At 39.6% G+C, this 19,069-nt stretch overlaps 1 protein-coding gene across 1 annotated transcript; it reads right to left on the reverse strand.

Moving 5' to 3' along the window:
- Positions 1-1,053: 1,053 nt before the first annotated feature.
- kif22 (kinesin family member 22) lies at positions 1,054-18,358 on the reverse strand. The gene is made up of 14 exons (XM_028814811.2): positions 18,211-18,358; positions 6,687-6,888; positions 6,444-6,571; positions 6,153-6,313; positions 5,824-6,042; positions 5,506-5,736; positions 4,959-5,112; positions 4,440-4,563; positions 4,204-4,336; positions 3,905-4,106; positions 2,708-2,781; positions 2,308-2,508; positions 2,170-2,229; positions 1,054-1,185 (listed from the first exon to the last, which is right to left on the reverse strand). Exons 1-14 carry the CDS (start codon positions 18,239-18,241, stop codon positions 1,156-1,158), a joined length of 1,950 nt encoding a protein of 649 aa, XP_028670644.1. The 5' UTR covers positions 18,242-18,358; the 3' UTR covers positions 1,054-1,155.
- Between the last annotated feature and the right edge of the window lie 711 nt (positions 18,359-19,069).

Genomic DNA, 19,069 nt, shown 5'->3' on the forward strand with positions numbered 1-19,069 from the left:
CACTTGCATGCACTTCAGTTCTCACTATGAAAGGTGTGTGTGTGTGTATATATGGAGCAGTCTGCTCTGCTCACGGTCAACCACAGTGAGTTGGTGTGAAAATCGACAGAAGATGTGACTTGCACTTGGGTGGATGGCACATGCAAGCACCCCACTTCTCACTCAACCCAAGAAGACAACTTCAGCTTTGTGGTACATTCACACAATGAGCTACCATGTTTGCCCGAGACAGGTTCCAGCCTGTCTCACTCAATCTGCCACAGCTGCCCTCGACTACACATTTGTCCAGGACAAAATACGACCTGTCCTGGCTGATGACTCTGCAAGTTCACCAATATAGTAAAACTGCTAGAGAGTCTTTGGGTTGTTTGTTCTGAAGACCACACACAGTATAACACCACACACACACACAACTTTAGATACCCCAACTATTTTACTTCCAATCCAGAATAGAAAGGATTCACTTGAGAAAAAAAGTTGGGTTTGACATTATCCTACCAGTCCAACCCAGCTAGCAGATGAAGAAGTTTCACTTGCAGGTTCAATGGTTAACCAAACCTTTCTAGCGTGAACTGCCCTGACCCTTTTCTATGAATTAATTAGATTCATTTGTAACCAGTCTCTTTGACAAATTATTCCCATCCACCATCATATTTCTGACTTTCCCCACCTGTGCAAGTTTATTCAAATACTCCTCATTTTCCACGGGCATTCTCCCCAAAGTTCCCAAATCTTTCCCAATCATTAAGATGTCCCTTGCCCATAGACCACAGGGCTAAACACAAACTTTAGTCAAACTTGCTTAGTATAACGTAGTGCACACTATTTGGACTGTAAGGGGGAAAGCAGAAAACTATTACTACACTTGAATCTGATGGAGGTCAGTGACCAGGAGGTCCAGTTAGCAGGACTCTATTGCCTCAGAAGACAAGCAACCCAATGAGTACCCCAAAAGAATAAGGTGTCATTCAATTTAGTCAGCAGACCATAATCCATTCCAAATGACTAATGTATTAAAATAACAAAACTAACGTGAAAAAAAAAATTTATTTAAAAAACATTAAATGGAAATTCCTACAGAACGGCAGAGGAAAAAAAAAAAAAAAAAAAAAAAGCGCACTACTCAAGCTATATACAGAAGGCCAAAAACAGCATTCACCGTGCAATGGTGCTCAGAAGATTTGCCTGGAGAAAAAAGAAAACAAAACAGCATTAGTAATGAATAGGAAAAACAAAATATAAAAAGTATTTGATCAGGTCTGAGTTAATCACACTGCATTGTCAGAGATACCATGAACCAGGTGAAATCAGATTAATTCCTGTTATTTCCAAGGTCCTGAAAAGTACCTGTAAAATTTTGCAACATGAAAGGCACCTACATAAACATTAGGGCCCAAGCTGACAGGATGGTCTTTAAGGATACAAGAGCAATGTACTCAACAGTTCATTAGAGGCCATGTCAAGCAGATGAGAAGATCATAATAGAAGTACTGCTGCATTACTGGGAGTGCTATTTTAAAAGTAAAAATCACTTTTTTTTGCAATACTCAACAGGGTCTTGCCCCCCCCCACTACAGTGGACCCCACATTAAGTGCTTGCAGTCTTTGCTGAGGTGCGTCTAAAGCCACACTAACAGTACAAAGAAACTGGTACTGAGTGAACATAGAAATGGGCTGGCATGTCACACCAATTAAAAATTTGTTTCTATTTGCACCAGGAAAAAAGGGATGAAGACATTCATTCATTGCATACCAATGGCTAAATAAGATTGCAATAGAAAAAGTAGAACCTTTCAACCAAGTATTTTGCCGGTACAAAATGATCCTAAAATTGCAATAAATGCTGTCCACAGGACCCATGATTCAGTTTAACAAAACAATTCAGTACTGTACAAAACCACTAAAGGGATTAGAACCACCACCACCCCGCGTCTATTATTCACAACAATGATGCTTCAAATCACACTGGTCTTGTTGGCTTTCTGGAACAGGTTGAAAACAGTTTGAGATGGTCTGCTCAATATTCCTGTCAATGCTGGTTTTGCATACTTAAAACCGTTCTGTAAAACAATCACTAATGGTTCCAATAACATGGATGGGAGGTGCACAAAAGGAGGCATATGACCTTATAAAGCCAAACACTGAGAATGTAAGCTGGCAGCACCTCACCTTTAAAAATGTTGCAACTTGCTTGTCTGAGAAACCAGCAATGTTTGCCAAATCAGCCACCTTAAATGAGACAGATGAGTAAGTAAGTATCTGCAAACCTTAAAATGACAGACAGAAATCTCTCTCCATGTAACACACCTGTTTGAACTGCCCATTCAGCTCTCTGTAGCCCATGATGAGTCTGGCCTTTTTATCTCCGATACGCTGTAGCTCTTTCAGATCCTGCAATGACCCGGTGTTGAGGAGATTTAGGATCATTTCTTCAGACTTCTTCAGTAATCCAGAGTTGACTTTGCACTGGAATTCTTCCATGTTCTCTTTACCCTCAAGCTGTTCAGTCTGGTAAGGGATTCATGCAACAAGCCAAATATATTCAATTTAGAAGTGTGCTTATTATACAGTGAACTAAGCACACTTACAGTTGACTTTGATTTAAACACTAAATTAACACATGCACAACACAAAACAGTACACAGTGACAACTCACAGTAAAAAGGCATCAGGCAGAGCCAAGAGTAAAAAGGGAACTAAGAAGTACCTTCTTGGAGGTCTTTGTTTTCTTAGAAGTTTCAACCTCACTTATATTCTGCTGCAGAGGGTTTACTCGGGATACTAAAAGGGTATAAAAGGTGCAATAATTTAACATAGCAGGAAAAAAAAAAAAAAAAAAAAACTAAAGTAGTAAAATATGGAGGACTGTGCTCCACTGGGATCTGGAGATAAATATCTAAAGAAAACCAAAACACCAAATGCACACACACACACACACACACACACACACACACACACACACATACACACCTAGCTTTGTCATGATTAAAGACCTAAAGAATCACCCCATGAGATCTCTTACCAGAAAAATTGCATTGGACTCGGCGAATACATATTGAAGTTTGCAGATTCTATTTATCAAGCACACAAGTCAGTGGTTAAAGGCAAACCAGCATCCATATGCATTAATGCATGCCTCCAAGTAGAAACAGAAGTTCACAGATCTTAAAATGAAAAGTTAACTGCACATATCAAACTGGTTTCAAAATGTTAAAAGTTCCTCTACATTAAGCAACAAAAAAAAATTTGGGAAATGTATACAAACTAAAATTTCAGATGTGATCACAATTATTCACAAGATGAGCTACTGTCAAAGAATGCCATGAAATGAGACCGTAGTAACTGGAGAGCAACTTCCTTGTGCCAGTCTGACTCAAGCAAGTGCTACCTGTGTAACAGCTAACCTTTCAAGCAAGATGGTCTAATGGACAGAGGTGTGCAGCAATAGTAGAAATACAAGTTCAGGGTGCACCTCCAATGGAAGCCAACATTTTTTCTATAATTTTTGGATTCTTCTTCATATCCATGTAAGGACATATATTTTTAATTAAAACCACTAATCACCATGTGGGGAGGAGGGATTAAAAAAAAACCACACACTGTTGCTCAAAAGTCATTTTAAGGAGCAGAAACCCAAAAACCACAAAGTTTTCACTCAGGGATTCAAGTAGAAGGAGAGATGAACACCTAACATCACACACAGAAGAAAACTTACCAAGGCCACATTAAAAAGTAGTCCTGTTACCATCTTGCAAGTGACAGGATGTGACGAGATACTAGTACAATTTTGCCATCATATTGTGAAATAGATCAGAATTACCACCTGTTATTTACACATAGTAAAAAGCAAGTATGCACACACACACATCATGCTTAAACCCACTTGGTTCCTGAAGTTGCATACCTTGCAGAGGTGACACCACCGCTTGCTGCTTTGAGCAAGGAGCAGCAACAGATATAGGCTTATTTGCCAGAGGACGGATATTTCTCTTGACTTTGCCTTCTGCATTTGAAGAATTCGAGGGCTGCAAGGTATTTTGCTGAGCAAGGAGAGACTGGGCCTCTTGTGCCTTGGCTTCTAGCTCTTTCTGCTTCTCTCTAAGCTCCTGGCAAAAATAAGTGATTAAATAAAATAGTTCAATACATCAGCCAAGTAAGAGTCCATGCCACTTCTGTAAAGGAAGAAGCTAGCTCTTGTCACACCTGAATTTCCTTACGACTCTGTTGGACAGTCTTGAGAAGAGCAAGTCTTTCTCTCTCAGGAGTTCCCATCATCATTTTCTCTAGCATTAACAACCTCTCCATCACACTGCCATCATAGACTTCATTGTGAGAGCTAAGAAAAGCAAAGCCCCATAAACAGATTCAGATCAAATTCTTTGCATGTTCACTTAAGAAAAAGAAAAAAAAAAAGAGGCACAATGAAATCAAGTTACTACCTTCTAGAGGACACAGAAACACCTGGTGCAGATTCTGTAGAAACTTCTCCACTGATATTTTGTGCTTCCATTTTTTTCTTGGCAGGCATCCTAGTTGGGGACTCTTCTCTTGGCCTTTTCAATGCTTGAGAGGGGAATTTAAAAGGGCAGAACAGTAATGTAATGAATTTAAAATTGGTATATAATCTGTGGGGGGGGGGGGGGGGGGGGGACTCTGGTTTTATTCTCAACATGGGTAAAGTACAAGTCTTAAGACATTTGTTCACTGGTTATATTAAAAAATACTTACTGAAATCTATGGGCAAAAATGCAAGTGGAATTTTCACGTTGCCCAGAATATTTCCAGCAATTAACTACATTCATTTGCAAGTTATTCAGCTGAATAGATCACAATGCCGATTAGACTGTTAACTTTCTAGATACTTAAAACATTTATATTTCAACACCAATATTCAACATATAGTGTGCCAAAATGTTGCCCTCCCAGACAAGATCTTTGGGCAAATACAGCAAGCTTACCGGTAGGCTGAACAGTTTCTCTTGTAAATGGTTTGTTGATTATCTGCTTTGATTTGGCGGCAAAGTTCAGTGCTGTAAGTGTATCAAAATAATACTTAAACTCTGGAGCAAGGTTTGTGATCATTACGCTGTGTGCTGAGCCACCCAAAGAGTCCTAAAGAGAGAGCAAGTAAACATGACTGAAAAGGATATAAAACAGACAACCGGCTACCACACAATGCAGATCACAAGGGCACTTGTCCAGAAAAGCAACAAACTGTGTATTTAATGATCTTGAACTGCTATGGGATAGCTGTTTCAGTTCTTTTCAAACACAAAACTTGATGATCTGAGGTAGGTTTGAGAAAGCAGTCATAATCTAAAATTGTATCCTTTCAAATAGCAGCAAAATTTTGGTTTTCCTTTGCATGCTAAGGTGGAAACTTTTCTAAATTGTTGTATAAAAAAAGGTAACCCTGAATGGAAATCATTTGATATTAACTGTTGCTGAGAACATATGTTGATGTTAACCCTTTTCACTTGGATGAGACTGAACTGTGTCACTTACCTGCAGAAGTCGAGTGAGCTTGCTGTCTCTATAAGGTATCCGAGGAAGTCCTTGGTTGAGCGCATCAACCACCTTGCTTAACACAAAGAGAGAGGAGTTAATGGCTCCACTTTCTTTCAGTCGAATGCCTTGGTTTCCTGTCCTGCGATTGTCTTCTGACCCAGCAAGGTCAATCAAATAGAGTTTACCAGTCAGCTGTCTAAATGGAGGCCTACGTAAAGACTTGACAACCTGTAAGCAGAAGGTATAAAATAAGCCGCAACATATGGAAATCCACATACAGGCGGTTAGAGATCTTGCACAGTTGTAAAACACTACCTTGATGAGGAGGACTGTGTGGCTGCGGCTAGATCGAGAGTTCAGTTTTGTACTCGCCACAGTGCGATTCTGACTGGCCGGGATGAAGTGATTCTCAAAGTCTGTGAAAGAGGAGATAAGCTTCTGAGTGAGTCCAGGTATCAGTATGTTTTTGTCCTTATCTTCCCGAATGGGCAGGTCCTGATCTTTCAGGTCTTTAGGCTGCAGCAGGTCAAGAACCTATATAAAAGGGGGGACATTTTTTTTTTTTTTAACAAAACTTGTATATTTATACATAAAACAGGTGGATAACTTTATCATCACCCATGGAAAATTCATGTTGGACACACCTTCTCATTATAAATCTCTAGGTAAGACATTGTAGTGGTAAATTCCCATTCTTCATTAGATGGAAGAACGCTCTGCTCCCGAACCATCTGGAAAACATCCCTGACAGCCCTGGGTATCACACCGGGCTGATCTGGACTTCCAAGCATAGTGTGCGTTTTACCTAATAAAATATTACAGTAATGAAAAATGTGCAATTACCACAAAAGGCTAGGTTGAGAAGACTTTTTTTTCCCCTCTTTACACAAGTCCTGAATAATTAGTACTATCCAACTACAATAGACAAAGCAGACCTGCTCCAGTGGGCCCATAAGCAAAAATGCTAGCGTTCTGTCCACTCAGAAGATGAGTCAAAACAGGCTTCACAGAGCCCAAGTAAACCTCTTGCTGACTGGAACCATCACCATAAAAAGCATCAAACCTGCAGACACAACACCACAAAATTAGGCAAAAGTGGGAGGTGTAACATTCAACTGTGGCCACTTTAAGATGAGATTACAGTGTATAAGCAAACCACAAGAAGTTTCAAGGCTTACTGATACTGCATCGTCTCCATGGTATTTCTCCAGTTCACAATCTCCAGGGAGTTCCCACCAGTACCACGGACACATGGACCCTCATTCTTCTCATCATCCTGGCTCATGTACGGCCGAAGTCTAACAGACACCCGAACTCGAGCAGTTGAAGCCTGAGGTTTCTTCAGCCCCGCTTCAAAAATGCTCACACGCTTTGCCATTGCTATGGAGAAAGAGGAGGGAAAAGGCAAATTTGTCAGAGGTGGTATTAGACAAATTGTTTCTATACAACAGTATAAATAACACTTCCCCATCCAAAAAAAAAAAAAAAAAAAAAAAAAAAAAAACAAACAAACAAAAAAAAAACCTACATTTGCATCCCTGGCACTAAAGGCAACTTGTAAATCCAAATACACTGCTCACTACCCCCGCCCCATCCCCCACAGCTACAATATGGCTATTAGTGTTTCAGCCAGCAAGAGTCTAATCTCTCCACTGCTTTCCTACTTATGGTTTTTATGTTACACATTTAAACTTGTGTCATGAAATCATTCATTACCCTATAAAGTGCTTACAATTGTCTGTAGCTTTTAAGGAATAAATTCAAGAAAAAGTGACTCCCCGACAACAGTACTGCGACCAGGTTGGGAACTCTGGAGTAAGGAAATCACAGTGTTACGGTGCAGAATTCAGTATTTATTGAGCACATTCTCACTTGTGATGCTGCTTGCACAGAGAATGAACACACTTTAAGAGAATTCATCTTTAGGTTATTTAAGTCTGCAAGCTCCACCTGCAGGGCCCCTGTGTTAATGCACCAGTAGGATCGGATCCATTGAGGTTTAGTAGTACACACAAGTTCAAAGACTTACTTGCTATTCTAAATCCTTGAACTTTGAATCGCCCTAAAAACAAGTAACACTTAGGGCAGTGAACTTGTTTAAAAATATTTTGGAAGAATAACAAAGCTTATACATTTGACATACAGAAAGAAAAAGGTTATTCAGATAGATGTGTAGAGGAGGTGCAAAACAGTATTGGTGAAAGTACAGATTACAGTGAGATTCTTAAATTGTGTGTGATACAACTTTGTCCATTGGCGGACATTTGACTTGTTACAGAAACTCTATCTACCCATTTACGCATGTATTTCAATAAATATGCTGGAGTTTAGGATCTGCCTCTCCTTCATATTCTATTCTTGCATTACCAGTAGAAATCGGCCTTAGATAGAAATTGGACATTTTTGCCTGTTCTTGAATTTGGCTTGCAATCGGCTGAACAGGCTGCCAGTTTTGTGATGACGAGTATGCTGAATTGCAGGCATGCCCTTTCTCCACTGGCCAGACACCCCACTTCTCTGCATGATTACAGCATCAGCTTATGTAGTGCTGCGGTCTCACCGTAAGGAGGCCTGGGTTCATAACTAAGGGTCCTTCCTGTGCAGAGTTTAAATGTTCTCCCAGAATCCAAAGACACACAGCTTGGGTGAATTGGTAACACTGAATTGATTTTGATGTGTGTTCACCCTGTCTAGGAGTTTTACCTGCCTTGTGTGCTTTGCCCATTGTGTTGGGCTTCAACTCCCCACAAGTCTTGTTTAGTTCTTGAACATGCCCTTTTCTATGCCTGCTTAATCGTAATATGGGAGGCACAAAAACAAATATTGTATACAGAACAATAAACAAGGCCCATTCTTTTAAGAAATTTCTCAGGCAAAGCTTTATAACATAGCTAGCTTAATTTAAAATTCCAATGAAATAAGATACAACATTCAAGAATGCCTTAAACCCTAGCTGGTATTATGCTGTCATGCTTATTTTCATCTGAAAACAATTCTGGGCAAATATGATCAAGCCAAGTAAAACCATAAAGCTGCATATGCCGATGTCTGTGTTTGCAAAAATACTTGCATCAAATCAAATATTTAGAAACAAATCCCTTTTGACATGGTACAGGTTGAATGGCATATGCAAGTAAGAATTTCACTTTACTCTGCGGACGGGACAATAGGCATCTTATCAAGGCAATTTTACATCAATTCACCTCTGCTTTTCAGTTTAGAAGGCTTTGAAGGTTGTTTAGGGAACAAACAAATGTGTTTAAAGAACTAAACATATTTTTTCCAAGTATTCACCTTGACAAACGCTTGGCTTATTTTAGACACCTCTAAAAACATTGGCTATGTACTGCCCTGCACATTGTCATACGAACTATTGTCAGGAAATTCCAAAGTGGTGTCTGTAATTATTACACACTCACAGTCCCCATCATATTTAAGATTAGATTAACCCCATGCCTATGAAGAAGAATTGGTGAAGTCCAGATCCCCAGGCACATACATACGACTTTATACCTGCAGCGAAATCATTAAATTATAAATTCTTAAGATGTGAATAATGGATCAACACTGATTAGAATCTGAAGTGAATTTCAACGCCAAATTGAAGCCTTAACCGCATATTGCCTTTTCGCCACATTCAGACGTCAAAAGGAAATTCTTCTGTTTATTCTTGTGTAAACCAAAACTGAAGCAAATAAAGAAATGCTTTATTTATATATATATATATAAAAAAAAAAAAAAAAAAAAAAAAAAAAGTGTCCAACTTTCTTCTGCTTTAAAGCAATGCTAAATAGTTTAAGCATATGCCTACCAAGCCTGTTGAATTTTAACAGCACAAATATTAGAAATAAGGTACCAAAGGGTCAAAATAAGAGTTCTATTAAAAGGAAGCTGAAATAACATTTTCAAATTTTATCCTCAAAGGGACCTCGATTGAAGGCCTCTGATGCATGTTGAGCTGTACACATCATCATATACAGCACTGTAGAATACGCCTTTCATCTCTACATCATGTGGCGGACTATTTTGGTATTGGGGGGCAAAAACACACATTAAGAATTTCAAAGTGTGGCAGAACAAGATGATGTTTTTGCTGGGGTGGCAAAGCCAAGCAAGCACTGGAAAATGTAAATCAGCATGGCACCGTTCCAGTTTGTTTGAAAGATGCTTATCTAAGCAAACGGCATTATAAAAGCACAAAAAGAGTCGCACAAGGAGGACTGAAATTTCTTTTGCAATAAAGCAAAGGCCACACATATTACCTGTCTAAATCACAATGGCACAATTGTTTCTGCATTTCTATAATGGGAGGATAATTGACTAGAGGAGAGATTTGCTGTGGTTTACAGCCCAATGCATTAGTCATGGCAAACTGTCTGCCTGCTCACACGAACAAAATATAAATCAGTTTAATGTGTTATTAGTGCAACTAATGGAATTGCTCACCATATAAAATATACAAGGTCTTGGTATTTAAGTTTAACTTTTGCTAATGGGCAAGAGTTCTACCAAAAACAAATTGATATTAACATTTTGGCCCAGAGAGAGTTACTCTATTCCTGTAAGCAATGTAATAATGGGTAAATAAAAACATCTGAAGCGAAAGCAGACACTTGCTTAGGAGCTCAAGATGAAATTAATCTTGATGTTTTAAAGACACCGGCATTAATGGCAGCATACGTACTTTGTTAATGATCAGATTACAGCCTTTGGAGCATCCAAGGGAACTGATTCTTTGAGTCCAAAGCAAATATGTCCATATCAATGGTTTGTTTGGTCTCTATTACTATCCACCCCCAAAACTGGGCAATATAAACATATTTGGAGATTTTGCTTGAATGTTTAGAAGCCCCCCTGCTGACAAAGAGCAAGTAGCAGTTTAGCAGCCTGTGGCTGTGCCAAGTCTACATTATAATTACAACACCTTAAACACTCCAGATTATCACTCCAGCTCATGGCAGGGGTACTAAAACAAAAACCAATTTGTGAGTAGAGAGTTCAATTCTTCTTTCAAGGAAAACATATCACCAGTTTTCCTTATTTGAGATCAGCTATAAAAAGGGTTTAACATTTTCCTCAAAGGGAGGAATGGTCACAGCATCCAAAGATTTTCTGTACCTGATTAACAGTTCAGACACACAAGGACATATCCTGGCAGAGCGCGCACACACACACACAAGGTCTACTTGTGAAACTATTGTACATCACCCATTCAACCCATTAAGTTTGCTTCCATTCAGTAATACCCACTGCCCCCAAAAACTTATCAAGATACTGTATGGGTTGTTGTCAGGACTCTGACTTAAAACGGAAGCAACAAAGTACTTGACACAATGTCACATTAGGCAGCTTCTGATCAGGGCGGATCAGCACATGATGACTGCTATTACTGATATCAATGTAGTATGATGACGTGGGGGAATTAAGTATTTTGCTGGAAAAGTTGGTACCCAGTGACCCAGTCTGGCACTCACACTGACAAAGCCAAACTGGTTTGATTTAGTCCCAAGTCACAAGGATGGGTATGAGTGTATAGGAGAGATCAGACAACCAATGAGTGCTCACCCAGAGATACAAGGCACAGAGTGCAGGGACGAGGAGTAATGAATGATGAGGTGTTGGACATTACTAACAGAATAAAGGCTTGTTTGCCTGATGTCTTGTGTATTACAGACCATGAATGGATGGAGAAAAAATAAAGCAGAGATTACAGCTTAACTCGCCATACCTGAAAACCCTTCTAATGGGCAGCTGCTCTGTCAGGTGACATGTTATTGGCGGTCAGAGAGAGAGAGAAAAAAAAAAAGGGGGGGGGGCACTTGCGATACTTTGAAATGTGAAACTGTGCATGGAGGTCATTACACAGTTATATTTGACAAATCCTCCAATTTATAGCCACATATGCAACTTATGATTTTAAATAATTCCAAAGGATCAATTTCATTGATGTTTTGGATAAGTTCTGTATTTTTGAAGATATTTTTTACACTTGAGGCATGTATTTGTCCCAGAAACTAAAGTGACACATTCATTAAAACAAAGTCTACCCTATGACCTATCGTAGCAGTCTATAGGGCATAAGAAGCAGCTTGAAATAGAAGCCTTGGAACATCTCTATATATAATCTTCATTTGGATCTTGATCTTTGTTTGTCCACGAATGAATTAGAAGAAGCACTAGATGGCAGTAGAGAGACAGCTAAAACATAGGCATTGCATTAAGAATCTCCTCCAGGCTTATACTACTGAAGACTGTAGTACTCCAGTCACACCTCAAAACACAGACATTCAAACTAAACAAATTGTTGTGCTTTAAATTCACTATCTTTATATATATTATTCATTTGGATCTTGATCTTTGTCCGCGAATTCACTGCCTTGTGTGGTGTTCCTGCTGTGTTCAGTAGAGGGCAGTAGTGATGGAGGAGGAGAGGAAGTGAGGGGGGAGGATTGTTGGATGAGGTTGGAGTGTGGTGATTAAAGAGGACTGAACTAAAGGAGACTACGTGCGGTTTGTACTGGCTGAATACACAACACCTTGATTGTTACTTTTGTTTATAAACACTGTCGACACCACTCTGTGTTTAGATCTGGCGTTGACACCTGCTTCATTGTCGAGACTGTGGTTTTTTGTGTTTCTATCGACCGTCGTTGGCAGCACTTTGTCCAAATCGAATGTTCACCCACTTCTTGGAGTCGGCAGTCAGAGTATATAAGTCGGACACACTTCTGTGATTTTCCATCAGTCGCCGTTTGGAGTTCAAGACAGAAGCATTGGTTCTACCTTACTCTTTGGATTGCCACAAAGCAACCTGCGAGATTGGAGAAAGGTTTAGAAGAGAGCGTGAGAGGAAACGACAGCGTCATGAAAACGAGACGGACTGTGAACGGAGAGAAGCAGAAATGCTCCTCCACCACCACATAATTACTATTCGGACAGTGATATCAATGTCCAAGGGTTTTGTTTTGCAATTTTGTTTCCCTTATAAAAAAATCATAATGCTGTGCGACGAAGGGCCCAGTTCACGACTGGCAGCCACGTTTAAACAGGGAGCCCTTCACAGACAACTTTAACATGTGCAACGTAGTTGGGCGCACATGGCTAGTACCCAATATAATCCCCTTCAAGGCCAACACATTTAGGAAAGGGTGCATCATTATAGTCAAAAAGGGTTCAAGTGTTTCTTTTCTTCATGGTACACTTTCACCCTCCAGCTGTGGTTTATTGTAGCTCATTTTGTGAAGAGCTTATTTGCAGATGTACTTTAGTAGAGATTTGACCAACTAGACTACACTTTTCTAGTGAATATTAACCCCCCCCCCCCCCCCATTCACACAAACAAGGCATCATTTTATATGAGAGAGAGGTCTGACAATGAAAAATGACAACAAATGTATCCACCATTCATTTATTCACATGAGCCAGAATATACACATCAAGAAATGCAGCAAAACTGTAAATAAGGAAATAAATTCAGTCTGATGTCTTGCTGAGTTGGTGAGGCACAGTCAAACTGGCAATGGTGCCCATGGGTTGGGGGGGAGGAGGGTATGGGGTTTGGGGAGAAAATGTATCAAGGCCCACAAAGGGGAGGAGTATCTTTGCTGCAGAGAGCGAGAGGTTTTTGCAACTCCTGCACGAAAACTGAGGTGTCCAAGGATAGACCACTTAGTAACACTAAAAACTGCTTTGTGTAACTGATTGGGACAACTCTCAAGCTATCATTAGTCATGGACATCTGGAGAGATTCATTATTTAAAACTAAACTGGAATGAAAGACAAAAGCTGAAACAAAAGGACAGCCTTTAAATCGAGTAAATTCAATTGCTGAAACTTCTAACAGCAACAGCACATTACTTATCTCGGACACCTCAAATTTCCAACCCACTGTGGCGCCTGAGGGTTTCCCCAGATTCTCTGGCAGGCTTCACAGTTTCCAAAAAAGAAGCATGATACAATACAGCCACTTCATTTGTTCAGTTTAATTTTACAACTCAGGTATATGCATTTTGGAAACACTGCATTAAAGAATCATAAAACTATTTTCCTTCACGATACACCCTTCCAGTATCTCTAAGTTTTGTTGTACTGGCCGCTTACAAAAACTTCACTGAAGGCCATCACTCAGGAGAGGGTGCCAGGGTACCGAGACAAATTAATGACTACCAGCTTCACTTTGTTCTCAAACATACCTCTAAAACACAGAAGGGGTGTTTGCTGCTTGGAATGTATGCATTTAGTAAGACTTTTGTTTTATGTTTGATATGTTGCCCTCATAGACGACCAATGTAAACTGCTGGTGGAGATTTTTATAATTAACGTTTCATTTTTAGAACACAATTTTAAAAGGGCAAATGAAAGTGACAACTATGAAAATCAAGAATTGCAAAAAAAATATACATATCCTTTTAACAAAAAATGATTAGGTCCCCATATAAAGGGGGGAGGGGAGGTCAAGCAACATCTTACTAAGCATATAGGAGGAGGTCAGTCACACAGAAAACTTCAGCTGACAGAACCTAAGGAAGATGTAGAACATGCACGATCATCCAAATCTGTTCTTTAGAAGAAAAGCCTTGAATTCCATTCCAAACCAAGTTTGACCTTTTAATCCACAAAATTAATGGATTATGAACACTAGAGATGATTCAAAATTACCGATTAAAGTGATTGAGGAGGTACGCATCAAGTTAAAAATAACTGTATACATGCTGTTTGTGGAGTCACTGATGGCATGGCAACTTACAAAATGGAACTTTCTCAAAGGCCTGGGCAATGTGCCCATCATAGCTCATTTCATGCAGAATATCACCAAAGCTCCACCATTCAGCCACATACATTTTAAAGAAAGAAATGCAATGTCAGATTTACAAAGCAAAATATATTGGTCACCTCTAAGGAATATAGAAAAGCAAGTAAAAATTGCGGCTCAACGAATACAGGATGGTGTATGTGTGTGTATTCCGGTATTTAAAAAGCACAGTTGGGTCACAAAAGTACAGTAATACAGTATGTTCATTTACTAAACTGGCTTAATCTTATCCTCTAATAAAATCCCTGTGTGCGTCCAGGTGTCTGTGTCTTCTGGTGAAGTGCGCATGCGCGGGGCACGGTGCAATGCGCGATATTACTGTCAGAGAAAGTTACAGGCATTTTACGGAAATACAAACCAGTATTACTGCGAGAGGAAATTAAAGGTACACAATACAGTGACTCACATTATAGCCACATACAAGCCAGTATTACTGTCAGAGGAGATTAAAGGCATATTACCGACGCGCACGCCTGTATTACCGCCAGAGAAAATTAAAGGTATATTACGGACGTACAAGACAGTATTACTGTCACAGAAAATTAAAGACACACAATACACAGCGGCAGCCCACGAAGAACGGTTAGCTCAGCAAGTAAACATCAACAAAAGAAAGGCTGAAAGAAAGAAAAATATAACCAACAAAAAGAATGATGTCAAAGTCCCTTGCCATTTAATATAGACTTTATTATGTTCCTACTAATGTTTATGCACTACTGTTCCAGCTCCCGTCATTGTAACAGGCTAAATGACTAGTAAATATTATAAATAAGGCAGGAACCAACTCCAGACTGCTCGCCACTCCATTGTTAGACACAACGGTACAAAAACAGACACTTGCTCATACAGAACTATCATTCAATTACTCCTAAAACGAACTAGAACATCTTGGTGACATAGGATGTAAATCTATGCAGGCGGTCTTCAAAAACAACCTAAGACAGGGATAGCCTACGGTAGCTGTCAGCAAACGCCATTAACCACCACGCTAAAGTCAATGCTGAACTCAACCAATCCCAGTAATTAGGCTGAAAAACTGGTTCCTTAGAAGACCTCACATTAAAACTACTAGGATCTGTGACACTGGGTATACTGTACCATGAAAATAACTATAAACAGAACAATAATGACTGTAGAGTGGAATATCTTGGCATACTTTTAATTCTATAAAACATTTGCATTATCACAAATTCCTGCAACACTTCAAGAAGCCTTTAAAAAATAAAACTTCCCAAAACACCACAGCGAGCTTCCACAGCTGTTTTTTTAATCAGATAAAAAATTCCAAAACCTTCTAGACTTGCTTGTGTTTAAGACAGATGCCAAAGATTGATACACTTAGAAGTTTACTGGAGTAAATGTTATTCTGCACAACATAACTCCTCTCCTTTTACCAGATTAAATAAAATTTATCAATTGCAGGTGCCATTTTAATACCCACTACTTTTTCAACAATTACTTTTGGGGTCAAAAAAAGACTACAGCAAAGAATAAGACCAGCCATGTTGTAGATCTGAAGACACTGGTGCAATTGGCACAGGTACAAGACAGGCTGCATCTTTCTGGCTTAATACTTACCTAGACTCGGCTCTCCTACTGTGCAACAAATGCCCAGGTTTTAGGACTCTAGGATGGTACATATTGTATGTGCAAGTATAACTGGACATTTATAATAAAGTCTGATGCAAAGTAAAATGATGGAAGGGAGGTCATAACTCCGACAAGCACAGCTGCCATAAAAAAAAAGGTACTTAACTAGATGCATATGTAGAGGGCTAGAATTCAGTATTCTAAAGCAAATGACATTTCTGTGTGTTGCTTAGTGTAATGGGCTATAAACCAGTGTTTTAAAGAAAAGGCAGAATTTCTGGAAAATTTTGCTACAGGTTATTGCCGATGGCTCTATACAGGACATACATATTTACCGGTCTTGCTAAAGAGTCACCTGCTTTGCTTTAGCATCTCATCTACACACAATATGGGGATACAGAACTGTATGCTTCCTTTGAAAATTACTGAGTTCTGGGGACATTGGTTTCTAACCAAGTACTTTTGATAGCTGGCCACGACTACTATTCCTTTCTTGGTAAAGGAGAATAAAGAACAGAGAAGTATGGTCAGACTCGGGACTGCTGCCTGTTTTTTCTATGCTTTTCACAATATCACTGTGGCTACACCCTGTAGCAACAGTGGCTTGTACCCGGCCCAAGTTCCCCAAGGCCCGAGGCTGGTAACACATATATCAGATTTTCCTAAATATAACATGCCTCAGCTTTATATTACTATGGTAAAATTGCTAACTAAAGAACCACACAGATAAAGTAATTTTAAAATAGAAAAAGACTTCCCTCCCTTAGTTAATTCTTAAGTTCTGCATCAGGAAGGCAGATGTGTTATGAAGGTGTGTGCTTGCACCCAGGTTTACGAATGTGCACGTGTGCAGACACTATTCTACAATTGAATGCAATGTATGGTATTAATTTGCTATTTGTATGTGATGCTGTGTTATAAGCAGCTGATTATGTACCAAGTTATATTTCTCTATATTAAGTACTCCCAAATAAACGATTTTAATTCTGATCTGACACTTTATTTAAATGCACTGTTCAAAGAAAGTTATCTTCTGATGGTGCATCAGACGTGGGAAAAAAAAGCAATTATCACTAAAATGCTCCCATGATTCATAGCTCTTGTAAATTAAAGTCACAAGTTCAAGTCACACAGTCTCTTTAAACTGACAAGATCTCTATTTGTACTCGATTAGTCACTCATTTCTTTGAGAATCAAACAAACAATCTTCACTCACAGATGACTTTGCATTTATTTTGAAATGAAGATCATTGCTAAACAGAGGCTATGTGACATGGTGGTTATGGACTTTAAATCCCCAAGGACCCCAGTTCATTACACGCCTTTGATCCTAACAAGTCATTTCAAGTACCTGCTCTCTAGCTATTAAAACGTCAATGGATGTGTTAAAGCTCCGTATACGTAAAGCGCACTGGAGACTAAAGAATGACACCAAATACAGTTGTCTCCTATGGTTATCTTACCACCTTTTCGCAACGCTTGCTATCGCTCCTCGCTGTAAAAAGAAAAAAAAAAAAATTACACTACAAATGATTCACTCTGTATTGTGCTTTATTTTTGAAAGTAACATTCTACTTTATATATTGGAATGTTATTTCGGATTATAGGTTAACCAAGCTCGCCACATCGAGGACAATTTATTTCAACGCCCTTGTGGATCACTGGATAGAACTTTATTTCAGTGGCACGCTGCTGCATGATTTATGAACCAATCGTTCACAATGAAGAAATCAAAATGTTTTCGCCCACTGCCCATTTCAACGTAAAATGTTCTACTCTCGTGGCGGTAATGGGTCGTGCTGTAGCATAAGAAACGAAGCAAACCTGAGGAGGGGGACAACCCGGATGTTTCAGAAGCTCCACCAGGCTTCGTTGAACACCGCTCGCCACTTTCCACATTTACTGAGTTTTAGATCCCGGACTCTACTTTCAGGCCTACTACAGGAGAACTAATTCAATAAAGACGTATCCGAATAAAAGATGGGAATGTGAAGACAGACAACCGCATACCGTATCGCAAATGGCCCCGCGTGTAGAAGGTAAACAAATCCACTAGAGACGGTAAATAAAACATAAAAGCCGCCACACACCCGCACTTTCTACTCGTACAATTCATATGATCAATGAACCGACTTCCATACGCATTGCATTTTACAGCACTGTGAACAACCGAGAAAGAACTGGGGTCTCACTGCGAACACCTAAATCCGTGTCAGGCCCGCATCTAATCGAGCTCGTGAAACATTAAAAGCAAGAAATACTTCCAGATGCCTACTTTCGTAACTCAATTCTTAACTCACCTAATTCTGTCGGCTTCTCTTTTCTTTCCATCTACCACCGCCTGTCTCCTGGAACACTCACCCCCGTATTCTTTCCGGCGCTTCAACCGCTTCGATGGCCGCGTCGAATGTTTTTTAAATTCAGCTCCGTCCGACCCTGCGCTCCGCCTCAGCCAATCAAAACGAAGTCGGACATGACATCACACACCAAATGCTCACTTCCGCCCGCCCTAGAACCGACATCTTAGGTTTATCGGCGGCAGCTGTCTAACGGGACTACAGATAAGGGGATGACTTGGGATGGAGCCACGGGGCTGATGTCGACCGTGAAATAAAAAATAAATGTATCAACTAGTGTGCTGTTCCGCTCGGAGGTCTGATACGAAACTACTTTTTTAAGTAGCGTTGGGTGTGTAGGAATTAATTTATATTTTATAGCGCCTTTCACAATGAGTAGATAGAGGGAATGTTGCTTGCTCCCAGGGGAAAATTTGGAGCTTTACAGAAGATCAATACATGCATATTATAACAAGCAACAAACCAATCTCAAATATACGCCAGTATGTCTAAAAAACATAAGACTTGGCAGTCACAGGCACGGAGAGGACTATAAAAGTGTATTGCTGGCGTTAGGAAGGAGCACCAGTGGTGTTTCTTGACACACTTTTACAGTACAATTGTTTTGCTTAAAGTCCTCCATAATGGTGTGTCAGAGAGAGGATGAACAGGATAACACCACAGAGGAATGGGTGTGTCATTGATTTATTTAAACTATTTGGCCACAGCCGCCTTTCAGAAAAGGGAGTTGAATGGTTGAAAGAAAAAGTTTGTGAATGCCGGCTATTTGAATTGGACAGGTACCTGAATTGAGTTTTAACGT

The sequence above is a fragment of the Erpetoichthys calabaricus genome, chromosome 12 (genome assembly GCF_900747795.2).
Source record: "Erpetoichthys calabaricus chromosome 12, fErpCal1.3, whole genome shotgun sequence".
Classification (NCBI taxonomy): domain Eukaryota; kingdom Metazoa; phylum Chordata; class Cladistia; order Polypteriformes; family Polypteridae; genus Erpetoichthys; species Erpetoichthys calabaricus.

Bases quoted from the DNA above. Each gene is read 5' to 3' on its own strand.
- kif22 (XM_028814811.2), bottom strand. From the start codon at position 18,241: ATGGAAAGAAAAGAGAAGCCGACAGAATTAG. The intron at 6,572-6,686 runs GTAAGCCTTGAA...TTGTGTCTGCAG, and splicing joins ATGGAGACGATGCAGTATCA to GTTTGATGCTTTTTATGGTG. The intron at 6,043-6,152 runs GTGTGTCCAACA...CCTTTTATATAG, and splicing joins TAGAGATTTATAATGAGAAG to GTTCTTGACCTGCTGCAGCC.